The sequence below is a fragment of the Anabas testudineus genome, chromosome 1 (assembly GCF_900324465.2).
Source record: "Anabas testudineus chromosome 1, fAnaTes1.2, whole genome shotgun sequence".
In the NCBI taxonomy this organism is placed as follows: domain Eukaryota; kingdom Metazoa; phylum Chordata; class Actinopteri; order Anabantiformes; family Anabantidae; genus Anabas; species Anabas testudineus.
In genome coordinates, this window is record NC_046610.1 from 3034018 (window position 1) to 3053886 (window position 19869).

The 19869-nt window shown below is 38.6% G+C and overlaps 3 protein-coding genes across 3 annotated transcripts in view; all 3 read left to right on the top strand.

The window, feature by feature from the left end:
* LOC113162195 (sialoadhesin-like) overlaps positions 1-6295 on the top strand; it is a 40582-nt gene extending 34287 nt beyond the window's left edge. Inside the window, exons 8-17 of the mRNA XM_033326504.1 lie at positions 1155-1208; positions 1952-2308; positions 2430-2651; positions 2858-3118; positions 3281-3541; positions 3705-3959; positions 4481-4562; positions 4655-4715; positions 5185-5369; positions 5501-6295. Coding sequence (XP_033182395.1) covers positions 1155-1208; positions 1952-2308; positions 2430-2651; positions 2858-3118; positions 3281-3541; positions 3705-3959; positions 4481-4562; positions 4655-4715; positions 5185-5369; positions 5501-5561 — 1799 coding nt within the window. The 3' untranslated portion in view covers positions 5562-6295. The remainder of the gene's footprint in view (positions 1-1154; positions 1209-1951; positions 2309-2429; positions 2652-2857; positions 3119-3280; positions 3542-3704; positions 3960-4480; positions 4563-4654; positions 4716-5184; positions 5370-5500) is intronic.
* Positions 6296-7933: 1638 nt separating this feature from the next.
* On the top strand, positions 7934-13416 carry LOC113162180 (carcinoembryonic antigen-related cell adhesion molecule 1-like). Its single transcript, XM_033326030.1, has 10 exons — positions 7934-8054; positions 8142-8224; positions 9013-9369; positions 9491-9715; positions 10000-10260; positions 10664-10918; positions 11225-11306; positions 11399-11459; positions 11901-12079; positions 12201-13416. The coding sequence occupies exons 2-10, from the start codon at positions 8173-8175 to the stop codon at positions 12256-12258; spliced, it is 1530 nt and encodes a 509-aa protein (XP_033181921.1). The 5' UTR covers positions 7934-8054; positions 8142-8172; the 3' UTR covers positions 12259-13416.
* Positions 13417-14227: 811 nt separating this feature from the next.
* The window catches only part of LOC113162176 (B-cell receptor CD22-like), a 44203-nt gene continuing 38561 nt past the window's right edge, over positions 14228-19869 (top strand). Inside the window, exons 1-5 of the mRNA XM_026360207.1 lie at positions 14228-14348; positions 16114-16295; positions 16417-16500; positions 19095-19442; positions 19545-19760. Of these exons, the coding sequence (XP_026215992.1) occupies positions 16244-16295; positions 16417-16500; positions 19095-19442; positions 19545-19760 (700 nt within the window). The 5' untranslated portion in view covers positions 14228-14348; positions 16114-16243. The remainder of the gene's footprint in view (positions 14349-16113; positions 16296-16416; positions 16501-19094; positions 19443-19544; positions 19761-19869) is intronic.

Sequence of the window (19869 nt, forward strand, 5' to 3'; positions counted from 1 at the left end):
GTATGTTTTGTTCTCGTTTTCCTGCCCTCTGCAGTGATTTTCGTTTGTCACTTTGTATTTCGTTTAGTGAGTTGTAGTTTGTATTTTTGTCTAGTCCTGACTTAGTTGGTACTTTGTATGTTTTGTTGTTTTATTAGTTTGTCTTTTGCCTGCGTCGCTGCAGTGTTTGTCACTTTGTACTTACCACCGTGTGTTCGGGTCTCTTTCGTTTGGTACTTTGTTCGTGTTTGTTAGTTCCCTGTGTCCCCTGCACTTAATAAAAATATCCTTTTGTTCTCACTCGTTCGTCCCTGTTTGTAACAGTTTCCTGGTTCTGTTTCAGTGTCTCTGATGTTTCTCTGTCCTCTAGTGGTGAAGCTTCAGTATTACACATTCAGACTTCATCACTCTGGCTGCTCCTTCTTCTGTCTCATTTAAAGGGTCAGTTTATTTTTACTTTATGCTGTGAACACTTGTTTCCATGAGGTCGTTCATTTCTTCTTCACGTGTTCCTGACACAGGTAGAAGTGGTCGGTTTCAATAGTAGCAGACGACGCAGGCGTCCTACAGAGAAGTCAAGTTGTCTGTGTTCATGAACTGTATCTGAATTAAAATGAATTGTGTTGGTTGAGGTCAGAAAGTATCAAGAATAGTGTGATGTGAAGGGAAGTGCACACTTTTCTTATCTACTGACTTTATCGTAGCTGCTCGACCAGTTTGATCTTGTCTCTTTGTGGTTTTCACACTTATCTTAGCAAAGATATATTTAAACATGACTTCAAATATAATGTACCTGAGTTAGACGGAGCATCAGTCTTTGACCTGACATTAAATCAGCAACGCTGCAGCATTTTTCTTTTATCTTTATCAGAAATAAAAGTGAATCAGTGAAATTGGTTTTGGACGTATCAGTTTGAACTGTTAATGATCTACATTAAAGTGTCAGAGTTAAAAAACAGACACCACAACAACTTATTTAAGTGTTTACTGGTGTTTTAACTGTGTCTCTATATCATCTGTATGTGAGCATCCTGGTTTCCTGTCGACTGCTAAATGAGGTAAAATTATTTTTAGTACCAACATCCTCTAGCGTAGAAGCGCTTCATAACTGATACACTTCCTCATATTTATCAGCTAATGCTTCAGTATCACTGAAGTGACAAACAGATAAGAAGCTATGAGTCCGACAGCAGCAAGTGGATTCTTCTTCTTCCTTCTCTCTGTCTCAGGTACTTTATCTCTACATTTACCTTCACTGTATTTAAAAAGAGACAAATGTGATCAAATGTAGGATTTATAAATATCTGATCAAAGTAGTTTGTTGACATCTCCATTCGCTGTCAGACAACATGTTGTTCAAAAGCAGTGAAGACGTTTTAAGATGATTCCACAACAATAACACGTATGTTCCTGTTTCTTTTCTAACATCACCTTTGTTGGGAAGTACTGAGCTACATTTATTTCAACTAGTGTCATGAGTTTTGCAAGATGGTAGAACCAGATGTAGACCAGAGCAAATGAGGTAGTGGTGAAAAGAAAGTTTATAAGAAACAAGGAAGGAAACAAGAAACAAAAAGTCACTGCAAAAAGAGGAAAAGCTGCTGTATAGAACAAGAGATCCTCCAAACTAAGAAGGGGAACATGAGGAGACAAAAGTATAAGTAGAACATGAACAAAACCTGGACAAGAACAACAAGTCCTCCAACTTTAGCTCTCATATAGGTTGTTTGTCCCAAACCTCAAACCAAAGTCACTGTTAGTTTTAAGAGCAGCCTCATGTACAGAGGCAGGAGTTTGTTGAATTGAACCAAAATGGCAGCTGGTGATGTTTATTTTCACCGGTGTGGTTTGATTGATGCATGAACAGTAACTTTTTATGACGACTACAACAAGTTTCCTTTCTTTAATATCATTTGTCTTATTAACTGATTGTTAACTTTAACTGTGGTTTCTGCTGTGCTCTGTGTTCCAGTGGTTCAGGGTCAGAATGACTGGGGAGTAACTTACACTTCTACTCAGATCTGTGGTATAAAGGGATCAACAGTGGACATACACTGCTACTACACATACCCATCTAAAGTGAACAAACAAGTTATTAATGTTCAGAAAACATTATGGTTTACTAAAGGGAATAATAATGAACCTGTGGATCTGAGAACAGACTCAGACTACATAGGTCGTGTGACGTATCAGTGTGTTGACAAAGCCTGTACTCTGAAGATAACAGACCTGAGACAGAGAGACTCAGCTGTGTACAAGTTCAGGTTTATAACAAACCATCCAGATGGGAAATATACTGTTGAACCTGGAGTCACTTTGTCTGTCACAGGTAACATCTTCATTAAAAATCATATTAATTTATGTGTCCAATGGTTAATTTCTTGAAAATAATAGATTATATTTGTCTGTAATTGCATGTTTGTAGAAATACTTATTTAATTATATTTCAGATCTTCAGGTTCAGGTGATCAGATCTACTGTCCAACAGGATTCTACTTGGGCAGAGTTGAAGTGTCAAAGCACTTGTCCACTTCATCATTCTACCTACATCTGGTACAAGAACAAACAGATTCAGAGAGAAACATCATCTTCTTTTGATTTATCCATTTTTCCTGCAGACAGAGTTTCCTGTGCTGTAAAAAGACATGAGAAGTTCCCCTCTCCTTCAGTGTGTGAGTTTACTTCTATTTAATATCAGGACCCTTTATATCTATATGTTGTGATGTTCATGTGTTGAAATTCTTTTGATTTATTATCTATGAGGACAAACTGACTTGATTTGTGTTTTGAAGGGAAATTTTAATAAACATGAAGATGAATATCTTCAGTATGTTAGTACGATCAGGATCAGGATATATGTTCATGTTTTCTCCTCCAGATCGTCCAAATCTTCCCTCTGTGTCAGTGAGTCCCTCTGAGATAGTGGAGGGTAGTTCAGTGACTCTGACCTGTAGCAGTGATGCTAACCCAGCAGCTAATTATACCTGGTACAAGAGTGACACACATCTTAAATCCATCCATGAAGAACCACAGTTTGTCTTCAGATCCATCAAATCCTCTGACTCTGGACAGTATTATTGTGAAGCTGGAAACAAGCTGGGGACGAGTAGCTCTAAGTCTGTGTCTATTGATGTGAAATGTGAGTAAAACAAATAAATTTAAAGATGTTTCATGAAACCAATGATCCATTATCAAATATTTACAAGTCAGTATATGCCTTGCAGCCATATTTTGTATTGTCTTGTATTTGTATGAAAACTGATTTTAAATGAATGTTAAATGTTCATGTTTTCTCCTCCAGATCGTCCAAATCCTCCCTCTGTGTCAGTGAGTCCCTCTGAGATAGTGGAGGGTAGTTCAGTGACTCTGACCTGTAGCAGTGATTCTAACCCAGCAGCTAAATACACCTGGTACAAGAGTGACACGCATCTTAAATCCATCCATGAAGAACCACAGTTTGTCTTCAGATCCATCAAATCCTCGGACTCTGGACAGTATTATTGTGAAGCTGGAAACAAGCTGGGGAAGAGTAGATCTGAGTCTGTCTCTATTGATGTGAAATGTGAGTAAAGCTAATCAAAATTTTCTACTTACAATCTTCTTGACAAATCAAAATCAAAAATTAACAGTTACAAGTTTCATGTTAAAGGGAAAGTTCCCTTGTGAAAACTGATTACATTTTAAGTTAAATTTTAACATTAAATGTTCATGTTTTTTTCCTCCAGATCGTCCAAATCTTCCCTCTGTGTCAGTGAGTCCCTCTGAGATAGTGGAGGGTAGTTCAGTGACTCTGACCTGTAGCAGTGATGCTAACCCAGCAGCTAATTATACCTGGTACAAGGAGAATGAAGAGTCACCAAAAGCTTCAGGACAGATCTTCACCATCACTGACATCAGAGCTGAACACAGTGGGAATTATTACTGTGAAGTTCAGAACAGTGTAGGACGTCATAACAACACTTTACATCTGACTGTTGCACGTGAGATTTTTCATTCAGCTCCAGATTTAATATAACAACATGCAATTTATTCTCAGGAAAATACTTCCTTTGTTTGCTTTTTTTTTTTTTACAATAATGTTTATTAATTTTTCATTGTTTCAAATAGAATTTACATGTTTCATCCTGTGACAGATACATTTGTTTTGTTTCTACCACATGGGATCAAGTTTTAAGTTCCCAGTTTACCTACATTTCCTTCTTGTTGGGCAAATCATCATCATAATAATAATAAATTTATCTATAGAGCACTTTTCTAAATATATGTTAAGTGCTTCACCAGAGAGACAAAAACACATGTAGCCCAACAAGATCAACATGAGCACGCACTAGGCAAACAGTGGAGAGGAAAAACTCCCCCTAGAGGAAGAAACCTCCAGCAAAACCAGGCTCAAGTTAAATGACCATCTGCCTCGACCGGTTGGGGTGCAGGAAACAGTAATACAAACAAAACTGTAATTTAATAACACTGAATTCAGTGTTTTCTTTTGTCTTTTCTCCAGGAGCATGGAAATTAACAACTGCTGCAGTAACTGCTGCTGTTCTCCTGATCATCATGTTGATCTTTGTCTTCTTGTTGATCCGGTGAGCAGCTCTGTTTCACTGAATCCCACTTTATTTAATCAGTAATTTCATTTAATTGATTGAATTAATTTCATTTCATTTACTGTAACCAGAAAAAAGAGGTCGTCCACAGGATCCTCTGAGCCTGAAGAGAAACCAGACAACAGAGAACAGGTCAGAACTTCTCTGCTACTAAAACTCTATTGTTGTTCCAGTTCAGTTCAGTTCAGGCAGCAGAACCACAGTAGTTGAATAAAGAGGAACAGACTCCAGGATGAAAATCAGGGTTCTTCTGCTGCTTCACCTCTGTCCACACCCACAACCACTGACAGGTGTCTGAGGGTGTAGTTATAAATGTTCTGTTGAGCCTGTGAACACGTCCAACAGTGATGTCATGGGGTCCTGGAGTTCACCTGTTCATCACTGCAGCAAGGTGAGAAGTTCAACCACAGTAGGTCAGAAAGAACAAGGTTTACAGAGGATGTTAAGTTTCTCTTTAAAGTTCTGAAACAAACTCATGTGATGAACATCTTCAGTGATCTTTCCTCCTTCACTTCTGTCCTTTTCTGGACAGACGTCTCCATCAATGCAAAAAACTTTTACCACACGAGTTCTTGGACTTTAACTGATTTCGTCTTTTCAGTTTGTGTCTGACCAGGAACAACCAGAGGATCAGGAAAACCTTCAGTACTCTACTGTCCACTTCATCAACAAACCCACAGATCCTGTCTACTCCAACATCAGAGGAACTCAGCCAGGACACATGGAGGAACCAGAACTTACTGAGTACTCATATGTCAGGTTTAACAGTGGCCGTGCTGCTCTGAGGTGAGCAGCTTCTCACACATAATTAGACAGAGACAAAGCTCTGTACAGATGTAATGTTGTTGTTTCATATTGATATAACTTCATACTAAATATTTGTAATGATGTTTGATTTTTTTAATCTCCTCTTCCAGATTTAAAAGTCAGAAAACTGAAGCGGATGCATTGTACAGCACCGTCAACAAAACCAAATGAACATGACAGGAATGGCTTCTCTGATATTTTGTACTGTTCATTTTTGTTTCTTTGTTTTTTAATTTTGCACCAACTACTGATTTTTAACAATATTTCTCAGCACATTACCAAACAATCACCACAACTACACATTTTAGAGAATTTAAAGTTACAAATCGAACATACACCAGTGTTAACACACCTACGGTATGTTCTCCACAAGGATCTAGTCTGCTGATATATGACTTTTATAGAAATATAATATACGTGAGAGATCCCTCACTGACTTCCAATCTGCCAAAACAGTTATTGTTGGAAAGCCTTTTACTGTTCTGACCTGCTGCAAATGTGATATGTGACCAAACTCCTGCTTCTGGCAGCCATATTGACCATAAAGTGGATTGTACCTGTGCTTTTGGGTCAGAAGTGGTGACGTATTGGAGTCCTGGAGTGGAAACCTTCAGTGCTTTGCTGTTCAAACTGAAACCTCAGTGTCTGTTGCCAACAAGTCTTTGTCTCTGCAGGACTTTAACGTCTACGTCCAAGTTGTGTACACACTGTTGTCTATAAAGGACATTCAGGGCCTCTTGCCTGCTCTCTAACACAGGACTATTTGGTCAGATATACAAAACCAATGTGTGTAAAGTCTACATAAAACAGAATACAATGATACACAAAGATTATGATAGACTGAGAGAGAGAGACTCCTCCCTCTGCTGTTCAACGTTGACATCTGCAGTAAAACTACATCAGTAAATAAATCTTAATCACAGAATTTCATTCTCTCACATTTTCCCACCTGGCTGCACAGATGTGTCACTTTTCAAGTATTTTTGGTAGGAACATTATTTCAGTTCCTTCTAACTGCTGCAGAGGGCGACGGTGTGCAGAAAGGTTTGGGTTTCTTGGAAGAAACTAACAAGTGTTTGATTTGTCCCCTTTTGTTGCTGTAAGAGCAGAGCTCATATCAGTGGATCAGTTTATTATAAGGTGAGATTTTACACAGACAGTTTGTTCTCATGTTGGTCACCAATGTGATCCTTGATCCTCCCTGAAACTAAATTAATCATCTGTGGTAAACGACCAAATATGTAAATAATTTAAATGTTAAAAAGTAAAAAGTATCAAAAGTCATTTTAAATTAGACAGAACAGTCAGTGATGGATGGTAAACTGTAGTTTCCTGGTTCTGTTTCAGTGTCTCTGATGTTTCTCTGTCCTCTAGTGGTGAAGCTTCAGTATTACACATTCAGACTTCATCACTTTGGCTGCTCCTTCTTCTGTCTCATTTAAAGGGTCAGTTTATTTTTACTTTATGCTGTGAACACTTGTTTCCATGAGGTCGTTCATTTCTTCTTCACGTGTTCCTGACACAGGTAGAAGTGGTCGGTTTCAATAGTAGCAGACGACGCAGGCGTCCTACAGAGAAGTCAAGTTGTCTGTGTTCATGAACTGTATCTGAATTAAAATGAATTGTGTTGGTTGAGGTCAGATAGTATCAAGAATAGTGTGATGTGAAGAGAAGTGGACACTTTTCTTATCTACTGACTTTATCGTAGCTGCTCGACCAGTTTGATCTTGTGTCTTTGTGGTTTTCACACTTATCTCAGTGATAAAAATAATGAAGAGCACAGAACTTCACACTCTTCCTATTTTATCGTGACCAGTACATTTACGTTCACAGACCAATTCACCAGTTCACTCCAATGCTTCATCCTCACACTGTGTAATGACAGGACGTATGTTTCCATCTTCCTTTGCTCTGTGTACATACAGAATAACAACAGTAATCAGCCACGTTGTGCTTCATGAGTTTTGTTTCCAAATGGTTCATTTCTTGGAAACATTTTGTTTTCGATGTGTTTGCATGTTTGAATTTATCTTTATGTTTTATCTACGTTTCACATTTTCTTATTAAGCAGCTGAGTGCAGCATGTGACTCTCAGCCTGTATCAACGCTGTTAATCATAGAGATATGAAGACAGTTTTCAGCGTTGGCGGTTTAGGTGTGAAATAATGCAACAAGTTGTCTGTCACCTCTGATCTAAACTGAGCAACACTCAAAACACGTGATAGATACAGTATCTCTCTTTTTACTTCTCTCTTTCAATGGTCTGACTTTAAATATATTTAAACATGACTTTAAATATAACACCCATTAGAGCCAATTTGATTAAAACATGTGTTAGTTGCACAGTTTGAAGAATGTTAAATGTTTATTTGTGTTATAAGGTATTGTTCTGTGTTCTGTTTACCTGAGTTAGACGGAGCATCCGTCTTTGACCTGACATTAAAGTTTTTCTTTTCTATTTATCAGAAGTGAAAATGAAGCAGTAAAAATAGATTTTGGACATATTAATTTGAACTGTTAATGATCTACTTTAAAGTGTCAGAGTTAAAAAACAGACACCTCAACAACTTATTTAAGTGTTTACTGGTGTTTTATCCATTGTGATAGTTTATGTGAGGAAGTCTGTATGTGAGCATCCTGGTTTCCTGTCGACTGCTAAATGAGGTAAAATTATTTTAGTAGCAACATCCTCCAGTGTAGAATTGCCTAATGACTGATACACTTCCTCATTTTTTTGACCTACTACTTTAGTATCACTGAAGTGACGGACAGATAAGTAGCTATGAGTCCGACAGCAGCAAGTGGATTCTTCTTCTTCCTTCTCTCTGTGTCAGGTACTGTATCTCTACATTTACCTTCACTGTATTTAAAAAGAGACGAATGGGATCAAATGTAGGATTTATAAATATTTGATTAAAGTAGTTTGTTGTTCTGTATTCTGAAATAAACCAACAAGACATCTCCAGTCGCTGTCGACAACATTTAGTTGTTCAAAAGCAGTGAAGACATTTAAAAAAGACTGATTCCGCAACAATAACACGTCTGTTCCTGTTTCTTTTCTAACATCACCTTTGTTGGGAAGTACTGAGCTACATTTATTTCAACTAGTGTCATGAGTTTTGCAAGATGGTAGAACCAGATGTAGACCAGAGCAAATGAGGTAGTGGTGAAAAGAAAGTTTTTAAGAAACAAGGAAGGACACAAGATACTAAGAAAAACAAAAAGTCACTGCAAACAGAGGAAAAGCTGCTCTATAGAACAAGAGATACTCCAAACTAAGAAGGAGAACATGAGGAGACAAAAGTTTAATAAGTAGAACATGAACAAAACCTAGACAAGAACAACAAGTCCTCCAACTTTAGCTCTCATATAGGTTGTTTGTCCCAAACCTCAAACCAAAGTCACTGTTAGTTTTAAGAGCAGCCTCATGTACAGAGACAGGAGTTTGTTGAATTGAACCAAAATGGCAGCTGGTGATGTTTATTTTCACCGGTGTGGTTTGATTGATGCATGAACAGTAACTTTTTATGACGACTACGACAACTTCCTTTCTTTAATATCATTTGTCTTAATAACTGATTGTTAACTTTAACTGTGGTTTCTGCTGTGCTCTGTGTTCCAGTGGTGCAGGGTCAGAATGTCTGGGGAGTAACTTACACTTCTACTCAGATCTGTGGTATAAAGGGATCAACAGTGGACATACACTGCTACTACACATACCCATATCTAGTAAGAGGCGATTACACTAAAATTAAGAGAACATTATGGTTTACTAAAGGGAATAATAATGAACCTGTGGATCTGAGAACAGACTCAGACTACACAGGTCGTGTGATGTATCAGCGTGTTGACAAAGCCTGTACTCTGAAGATAACAGACCTGAGACAGAGAGACTCAGCTGTGTACAAGTTCAGGTTTATAACAAACCATCCAGATGGGAAATATACTGGTTCACCTGGAGTCACTTTGTCTGTCACAGGTAACATCTTCATTTAAAATCTTTTTCATTTATGTTTCCAATGGTTAATTTCTTGAAAATAATAGGTTATATTTGTCTGTATTTGCATGTTTGTAAAAACATCTATTTAATTATATTTCAGATCTCCAGCTTCAGGTGATCAGATCTACTGTCCAACAGGATTCTACTAGAGCAGAGTTGAAGTGTCAAAGCACTTGTTCACCTCATCATACTACCTACATCTGGTACAAGAACGGACAGATTCAGAGAGAAACATCATCTTCTTCTTTTGATTTATCCATTTCTCCTGCAGACAGAGTTTTCTGTGCTGTAAAAGGACATGAGAAGTTCCCCTCTCCTTCAGTGTGTGAGTTTACTTCCAGTCTTCTGACTTTTCACCATCCTGAGTCTTTAAACTATTTTACTGTCTCTTGATTCTATATTGTTCAGTGTTTTGTGGTGATTCACATCAAACATCAATGTCAGGACTCTTTATATCCGTGATTTATTATCTATGAGGACATTTTATTTTTCACAATGAATTACATTTAGCTGCATCACTCAGTTTCTGTTTGTGTGAAAATGGTCAATGTAAAATGATTTTCATTGTGAAAACTCAACTTATATATGTTCATGTTTTTTTTTCTCCAGATCGTCCAAATCTTCCCTCTGTGTCAGTGAGTCCCTCTGAGATAGTGGAGGGTAGTTCAGTGACTCTGACCTGTAGCAGTGATGCTAACCCAGCAGCTAATTATACCTGGTACAAGAGTGACACACATCTTAAATCCATCCATGAAGAACCACAGTTTGTCTTCAGATCCATCACATCCTCTGACTCTGGACAGTATTATTGTGAAGCTGGAAACAAGCTGGGGAAGAGTAGATCTGAGTCTGTCTCTATTGATGTGAAATGTGAGTGAAACAAAACAAGTTTATGTTTCATTCAACTAATTGCACATTGTTAAATATTCATCAACTGTTTTGCTGATCATGCACTTCCTTATTCACAGTCTGCTGCTGTCGCTCACGGAGCAGCTTCAGAAGATGTTAAACACACATTTATTCACAACCAGCTCCTTGATATAAATTAATATTCAGCACATTTAAACTATAGCTATTGTTACCATAAACAGATTTTTAATAACGGGGGATGAATTTGTAAATGCTGGAAAACAGAAAACATCATAGCTGATCTAAACCTCCAGATAGTCACTAAAGGAATCTATCAACACTGTTTATTTTAACTTCCAAATTATCTAAAACTTGCATGTTCATATTATTATTAATTAAATGTGTTAAATGTTTTCTCCTCCAGATCGTCCAAATCTTCCCTCTGTGTCAGTGAGTCCCTCTGAGATAGTGGAGGGTAGTTCAGTGACTCTGACCTGTAGCAGTGATGCTAACCCAGCAGCCAATTATACCTGGTACAAGGAGAATGAAGAGTCACCAAAAGCTTCAGGACAGATCTTCACCATCACTGACATCAGAGCTGAACACAGTGGGAATTATTACTGTGAAGTTCAGAACAGTGTAGGACGTCATAACAACACTTTACATCTGACTGTTGCAGGTGAGATTTTTACGTTTACCCATCACAGGACACTGACAGGGTCACCACACGTCTATTAGGTTGAGGTATTGGTTCTAAAAGGAGGATTTTGTTTGTCCAAATCCATTCTGTATGTTTACTATTAGGTTTAAGGTCAATATCCTTTTGTATCACTCAGCTTCCAGCCACCCAGACATCATCCTGTGGGACAAGTTGATAAGTTTTGGAATTAGTTTTCTCCTCCATGATGACAAAATGTCCAGGTCCAAATGTGCTCCTTTAATTTAAAAACCCTGAATTCAGTGTTTTCTTTTGTCTTTTCTCCAGGAGCATGGAAATTAACAACTGCTGCAGTAACTGCTGCTGTTCTCCTGATCATCATGTTGATCTTTGTCTTCTTGTTGATCCGGTGAGCAGCTCTGTTTCACTGGATCCCACTTTATTTAATCACTGATTTTATTTAATTGATTTAATGAATTTCATTTCATTTACTGTAACCAGAAAAAAGAGGTCGTCCACAGGATCCTCTGAGCCTGAAGAGACACCAGACAACACAGAACAGGTCAGAACTTCTCTGCTACTAAAACTCTATTGTTGTTCCAGTTCAGTTCAGTTCAGGCAGCAGAACCACAGTAGTTGAATAAAGAGGAACAGACTCCAGGATGAAAATCAGGGTTCTTCTGCTGCTTCACCTCTGTCCACACCCACAACCACTGACAGGTGTCTGAGGGTGTAGTTATAAATGTTCTGTAGAACCTGTGAACAGTGATGTCATGGGGTCCTGGAGTTCACCTGTTCATCACTGCAGCAAGGTGAGAAGTTAAACCACAGTAGGTCAGAAAGAACAAGGTTTACAGAGGATGTTAAGTTTCTCTTTAAAGTTCTGAAACAAACTCATGTGATGAACATCTTCAGTGATCTTTCCTCCATCACTTCTGTCCTTTTCTGGACAGACGTTTCAGTCAGTCGAGTTCTGGGACTCTAACTGATTTCGTCTTTTCAGTTTGTGTCTGACCAGGAACAACCACAGGAGCAGGAAAACCTTCAGTACTCTACTGTCACCTTCTCCAACAAACCCACAGATCCTGTCTACTGCAACATCAGAGGAACTCAGCCAGGACACATGGAGGAACAAGAACTTACTGAGTACTCAGATGTCAGGTTTAGCAGTGCTGCTCTGAAGTGAGGAGTTGTACCACAGTAATTTTATCCTCAAAGAATATCATGCTAATTGTATAATTTGTATATTTTCACACTCACTTTTCACATTTGGACATTTTGTTTGTTTATATATCTCTGTCAGAAGCAGACGTCAGGAATCTAAAGCTCAAACGTCTGCAACGTACAGCACCATCAACTAAACCTGATGATCACAACCTGAATTTATAGTGGGATGTTTTTATACATATTTAGTGTCTGAACTAATGGAGGTAGTTAGAGCTAGTTACAGATAAATGGGAATATTCTGGTTTTGCAAATGAATTCACAATTTTAAATAAAACAGGTCCAATGAAAAACCTGGTCATCCCTAACATGACTGAGGTTTCACAGAAGCTGAAAAGGATTTTTAGGAAACACAGCATACCTGTCTATTTCAAACCCACCTACCTACTTAGACAGGAACTCGTCCATCCCTAATACCGGACTCCAAAACACAAATTAAGCAATATAGTGTATGTGTTCCAGTCAGTGAAGAATGATCTGAACTGTACATTGGACCAAACAGGAACCAAACACCTCAGGACCTGAATCACCTGTTGACCTTCATCTTAAGGACAAAGGACACTCATTCAAGGACAGTGAAGTTCCCATATTGGACAAAGAGGACAAGTGGTTTGAGAGAGGGGTGAGGGAAGCCATGCATGTGCAAATCAACACCCCCTCACTCAAAAGAGGTGGAGGCCTTGGGCACAACCTGTCTTCTATTTATCATGCTGCCCTTTCATCCATCCCCAGAAAGATCAGGTCCAATTCACACCTGCACCTGGTTGGACACAGCTAATGACCCATTATAGGTGATAAGAGGAATGGCAGAGGCATGAATATTACATCCTTCACATCCTCCACTTCCATTGTTTCACCTAACGAGCCCATTCAGGTCTGGAGTACAAATTTGTGGGCTCCAACCACCTTCGGACTGAAGAAGCCTCTTGGATGAGCAGAGAAACGTTTCAACCTAACAAGGAGGAAGTCCAGTTGCCGTGAACTTCCAGATAATTTTTAAATGAGTGACATCACACAAGTTTAGACAGAAACAACTGATTAGGTCTGTTTAAAACATTTAAAACAAGTAGTGTTTCAATCACTGACCTGTTTTATCACAGTGTTACTAGATTGTTTAAATACTGCAGTAGAATATTTCAGTTCCTTCTCGCTGCTGCAGGGGGCGACAGTGTGTAGAAAGGTTTGGACTTCAGCTTTAAATTGCAGTTTTTCATAATGAGATTTCATTTATAAAGAAACTCTAATTAAAATGATTCATTTCTCATGTTTTGTTGCTGTAATAATAAAACTGTAGTTTCCTGGTTCTGTTTCAGTGTCTCTGATGTTTCTCTGCCCTCTAGTGGTGAAGCTTCAACATTACGTCCTCCGTCATTATTAAATGATTAATAATAACACTTTGATTTAATTTCCTACTTAGAGAAACAACCTCATGGTTCATGGTTGAAAATTACTGGAAACCAGTTGAACTGTTTGTAGTTTTCTCTACTCTGTGTTTCACACTGACGGCTGATTCTTAATAGTTGTAGTAAAAGGTTGGAACCAGGATGTGAGACACATGTTCACAGTGAACATGAAGAATCTGAATTCTGGTCAAAATCAGGTAGAAGAGGTGATTTTAAAGAGAGAGAGAAGGTACAGGTGTCCCACAGTGAAGTTGTCTTAGTTCATTCCCTGTATCTGAATTCAAACTCACCATCATGATCCCTGTTTGTTTCTTCCCCCTCATTTCATCCTGACACACATACCTGCCTGTCTCTCTCCTCCTGTTTCTGGTCACCTGGTCACATCCCTGCAGCTCTGACCTGATACCTACAGACCCACACATGGTTCCTGCCTCTCCTTCACTCTCCTGTGACTGGTCTACCCCCTGCTAATGTGAGCCACTTCCACTCCCAGCTGCTCCCACTTCTCATTTACTCTGTATAGAAGCTGCTCTGAGTCAGTTGAGACATGTTATGAACCGTGTGTGTAACTTTTTGAGAAGAGCCGGACTAATGAAGACAATTTGAGTCAGATAACAAATGGCTCCAACAGATGGCAGCAATGCAACATGCTTTGGATGCCGGCTGTTTTCAAACCCCAGAGAGGAAGAAAGAAGAGGAACTTGTTGCCAGATGACTGAAGCTGCTCAGTCAGTCAACGTCAGGACCAGTTCTCTGAATCTGACCTCTGAATGATCCAGAGCTTGACCTCTTCTTGTGGTTTCATCTGCTTCTGCTCTGCCCCTGTAAGGCCTGATCCCTTTTTACTTTGTACTGTATAAGAGAACTTGAATCTGTTTTTTGTTATGGTCTTGGACCTTTTGACGTCCACCCCAAGTTTTGGTTTGTCTAATATAAGACGATGTATTTTGTTAATTTGTTGTTAGAGTTTTTATTTGTCTGCCTTTTGTTAATGGTGTCTGTAAATCTAATGAACTTTAGGTTATGTTCTCTGTTCCACTGTGTCTGTCACAGCCAGTTTCACTGGAATTTGTTCTCAGTTCCTTTGTCATGAGACATTTTTAGTTTTATCTTTTTTAGTTTTATCTAGTTTTTTCTTCCCTTCACTCTGTTTGATTGTGGGTTCCCTGTTTCCCTGTTGGTTAAGAATCAGTTTGTTTTGAAGCCATTTTGAATTTCCCTGCTTACCTCCACCATTTTATCGTTAACAGTGTTGTTGGCTGTTGGTGATACTGTCTGACCTCTGTGTGATGTTTCCATGTCATTTTAAAAGACGTCAACACTTTTCTTATCTGTCTTTATCACAGCTGCTTGAACCATTTCATCGTGTCTTTCTGTTTTTCACACTTAACTCAGCAACAACCTGACAACAGAGTAAACAGAGAGGAAAACAATCAAGAATAACACAGAACTGCCCGCACACACGTTTTCTCCTCTTGTTTTGACCAATTTAACTGCATTTAAATTAACATTTCAGTTAATTAGTTCACACCAATGCACGAAGCACTGGCAACATCATCTTTACACTGTTTGATTAATGAGAGATTTATTTTAAATCTTCCTTTGTACTGTGTATACACACAATAACTGATCACTGCCTGTATCTTTGTATTCAAATAGTTCATTTCTTACACGCTGAACCCCACTCAGTCTATGTACCTTCATCTGTTTGTGCAACTATTCCTCTGCATTGACGCAAAGCTACCAGTAGCTATTAGCTTCAGCTTAGTTTCCAGAAGCAGAAACAAATCCATGATGTCAGTAGATCAGGCTCAGTGGTTTTTATTTCCTCTCACTTTACAACCAACCCAGCTGATTAGAACCATATTCCACTAAATATTTGATGTATAGCTAAATGTAAACTGATATTATGCAGTAACACTCATCTGGTTATTGCAGTTAATCAGCTGCCTGTTAATTCTGTTGATAACGACATTCAGGATCTCTATGGTCATGACTCCCGCCCCAGCTCCACCTGCTCAAACCACTCCTCCCAGTAATGTCTTCCACCTGACCTCCACATTACACCTGGTTGGGCCTGTAGCCATGCTTGGCTGTGCCCTGAAACACCAACGCCAGTAGTCACAAAAATGCCAGATGACTGTTGGACATGCAGGAACTCTGGGGTTGTGTGTCATGTACTGTAGTTAATAAGCTGCCAAAGCACTTTTTTATGTTTATTTTCATATTAATGATAAAAATAAACGTGCATCATGTAGTGGTGTAAAGACAGTGAAGTGTCAAACTGTTTGTTACATCCGTCATATCTGATCTGCTAATGTGAGCATCATTCACACATACAGAAACTGTGCTGTGTCCAAATGTAGAACAGTTGATAGACATCTCAGTTTCTGCGTCTCTTTAAATTGTCTTATCTTAAAAAACCACGTTAGAATCATATGTGTGTTGGTTGCAGCAGCTTTTGCAAAAAAAGTTTTAAATTACTTTGAATTACTTTTGTTTGTCTGTAGTGTTTTTGATTTATTAATTTAAAGTAACAATGAACCATCCAGATCATTGATTTTAATTTAATTCATTAAACTTCCACAGAATCATCTAAGCCTGAAGAGAGACCGGACAACAGAACAGGTCAGAAGTTTTAAACTTCAGTACTCCACTGTCCACTTCTCCAACAAACACACAGATCCTGTCTACTCCAACAACAGAACAGCTCAGACACATGGAGGAACAAGAACTTACTGAGTACTCACGTTTAACAGTGCTGCTCCGAGGTGAGGAGTCGTACCACAGTAATATTATCCTCACAGAAAATGATGCTAATTATATAGTTTAATAGTTTCACACTCACTTCTCACATGTTGACATTTTGCTTTATTTATATCTCTGTGTCAGAAGCAGACGTCAGGAATCTGAAGGTCACAATCATCACAAATCACAAACGGAGAGCAGAGGATTCTGGGAATCGTAGTAGGACAGGTGAGTGCAGAGCTGCGGAGCTGAGGATTCTGAGGGTTAAAGTCGATCAGGGGACTCCAAAGCCGGAGAGGTTAGGATTCTGTGAGTAGTTGTTCTGAAGAGGAGTATCATACAGAAGAGCAGGGGGGAAGAGAACCAGGAGCAGCAGAGAGACTGGGGGTTCAGGTTCCTGAGTCTTGAGAGAACACTGGAGAGGAGACTGGGGAGGCAAAATCCAAAACATAGTCATAGTAAGCAGGTCCGCAAAACCAGTCATACCCAGAAACACACTCGCAGCCAGGGAAAACCAAGTCAGATCTGATCAGGTTGACTGGGAACAGTGGCTCAGAGTGGTTTCTGGCAAAGAGAGTCAGTTCGAAGTCGAGCCGGGCAGCAGCAGGGGTGATGCTAGGTGAGCATGAAGGAGACTGAGTGACATGAAACAGAACTAAAACTGGTGCAGGACCAGGTGAGGATGGTGACAGTGGTTGTTTAACAGGATCACAAGAAGTTTAGAAGTTGGAGTTTAACCAATGGGACCTGGAAGAGCTGGAATATTTAAGAATGGCAACAAATCACATTGAATCCTTCATATTTTCTCTGTAACTTGTAGCTTTACTTATTATTTATTGTTTCTGTGTTTTGACTTGTTGTCTGATCTAGTTTTAGTTTCCAGTAGCCTCCACTAGATGTTAGTAAAGAGGAATATTTTAATCACCTGTTTTACCTTCATGTTCATTTTCTGATCTCAAAGTTCATCGTAGCTTCTTTTTGTGAATCATTTCTACTTACAGCTATTGTTCTCTTCTTTAAATCTATTTGAAGAACAATTTGTGTTTCATATATTTATTTGATAAAGAAATGTTCTTTGCCACTGTTTCTCCTTGGTCTGCTTCTCTTGTGTGTAACAGTTTTCCTACTAACAGGCCACAAAACTACTTTCTCACAGTCTTTCAAATAAAGAAATTCATGTTTTACAGGGCCAGAAAGTTACTTAATGGTTTTCACTGTTCTCTTCTGCGTTCTTACTCATTATGCATGTAAATCATGTAAAGAGGAAGGAAGCTGGGTGTATTTTTAACAGCTTCACTTGTGTCTTTAGAGTCCAGATCACAGATAACAGTTCTGGGTTTTGTGTGTACATGTTTTACTCACGACTCTGAAGTCACAGAGAGGAGCAGAGATGAGTTTAACAGCAGCAGCAGGTGGATTAGTTGTTCTTCTCACTGTGACAGGTACTGAACAGTTTATCTACACTCAAACTCTAAGTTAGAAAATCTGAACTTTGAAGAAAGAAAATATTAATTCTCACACCATGTTTGTAGATTAGATCTTATGTGTTGCGTTTCCTTAAAACTCTTGCACATTTGTCTGTTTTAACAGTCTGTGTGTCTCTAAGTGTTGTTTTAGTTACGGGAGGTAAATAGAAAGCGATAAATCCTCATAGATCAGAGAATGTCTGTGCTCGACGGAGGTCTTCTGGCCTCTAGTGTTTCTAAGTAGTCTGACATTTGTTGGAGGAGTCCGGGTTCAATTTGATCCTCAAATTTAGGAATAGATTGCTGTACGTTGTCTGATAGAAGTGTTTCTGTTTCTGCTTTATGTGAACCATGATGTTCAGTGTGACCCCAGACTGCTGAGTCTGAGTCTGAGAACTGACTCCACCAGTGGAGAAAGTTATTAGTGCACACGGTGCTCTGATAAAACAGATCTCATCCTCTCTGCTGACAAAAATATCATTATGCACTGTGAAGGAACTTAATGGATATAGTTATAGAACAAGTATCAATAAAAATAAATATCTGTTAAACACTGTAGTTACCACTTACGCCTGAGTTAACACAGTAGATCAAGTCACACTGCTGCTTCATGTTCAAGTTTTAATTTAACTGCATTGATTCTGTTGTAATTATTAGAACTGTTCTCTAGAACAGCACATAAAAAACATAGAAAAAAATCATAAAATAGAACAAAAACATGAGTAAAAGGATGAATTCAATAGTGCTATTTCTGACTAGTTATTTTCTGTCTTTCCTGGCAGAAATTGGTTTTCATGGTCTGGAGCTTCTTTAAAGTTCATGTAAATGTCGTTAGTGTGGATCAATGCAAATTAGAATGTTTTTTGTTCTGTGTTGTGTGAATACAAACCTCATGTAACACTGATCTACTGCTCCACCACAATATCAGAGGTATTTAGAAAGTTGTTTTAATAGATGCACTAAAGCTGAAACTGTGATAAATGATCAACGTGATAACAAGAAAAACTAAAAAAATAAAAAATACAAAACTTAAATCTCATCCACTGTTAATTTAAGACATGAGTAACATTTTGTGACAGCACTGAATCATATTTTGAGATTTCTGAAGGTTTTCCAGGACACGTCCAGCTTATATCAGTACAGTCAGAGCCAGTCTGCAGGTTTTTATTTCATCCAGTGACCTCAGCAGCGAGTAGTTCCTCCCATCCACTGTAAGAACTGAATTACTGAGTGTTGGATCTTTGTGGCTTTGTGGTTCTTTGAAGACATTAGTTTAGCAATACAGAAACAAATTATAAAGTAAAAAATAAGGCTGTTCTCTAATAATTATAAATCTGATATTGTTTGTTGTTACAGTTGTGAAGAGCCAGAATGGTTGGGGGGTGACTTACAGAAAACCTACTGAGATCTGTGCTTTAAAAGGATCAACAGTGACCATAAGCTGCACCTATGGATACCCATACACTGTAGAAAGAGTAGATAAAACGTTGTGGTTTACAAAAGAGAGTAATAACGTTCATGTGGACTTGAGAAGTGACCCAGATTATTCAGATCGTGTGGAGTATCAGTGTGAAAACAAAGCCTGCACTCTGACCATCAGAGACCTGAGAGAGACGGATTCAGCTACGTACAAGTTCAGGTTCATAACAAACCTGGAAACTGGGAGATACACTGGAGAACCTGGAGTCACTTTGTCTGTTACAGGTAACATTTAAATCTGAAGAAGTATTCAGAGTGTGTTTGTGTGAACTGATACTGACAGTTCAGTCTAAAATGAAGACGTCTGTTCTTTATTCACATCCACAGACCTCCAGGTGCAGGTGATCACATCAACCTACAGGCGTTCAGAGCTCAGGTGTTTGAACAGATGTTCTCTACCTGATCGTTTTACCTACATCTGGTACAAGAATGGACAAAACATTCAGGGACAAACATCTAATACTTATTCAGGATACTTTGTGGATACAGACAGAGTTTCCTGTGCTGTAAGAGGACAGGAGTTGTTCCCTTCTCCTTCAGTGTGTGAGTTTACTCCACTAACAACATTAACACCAACTACTCATAACTAATGTGCTGCAGGTGTCTTGAAAAAAGTATTTAGATCCATCACATGGTAAAAAATACCATGTCG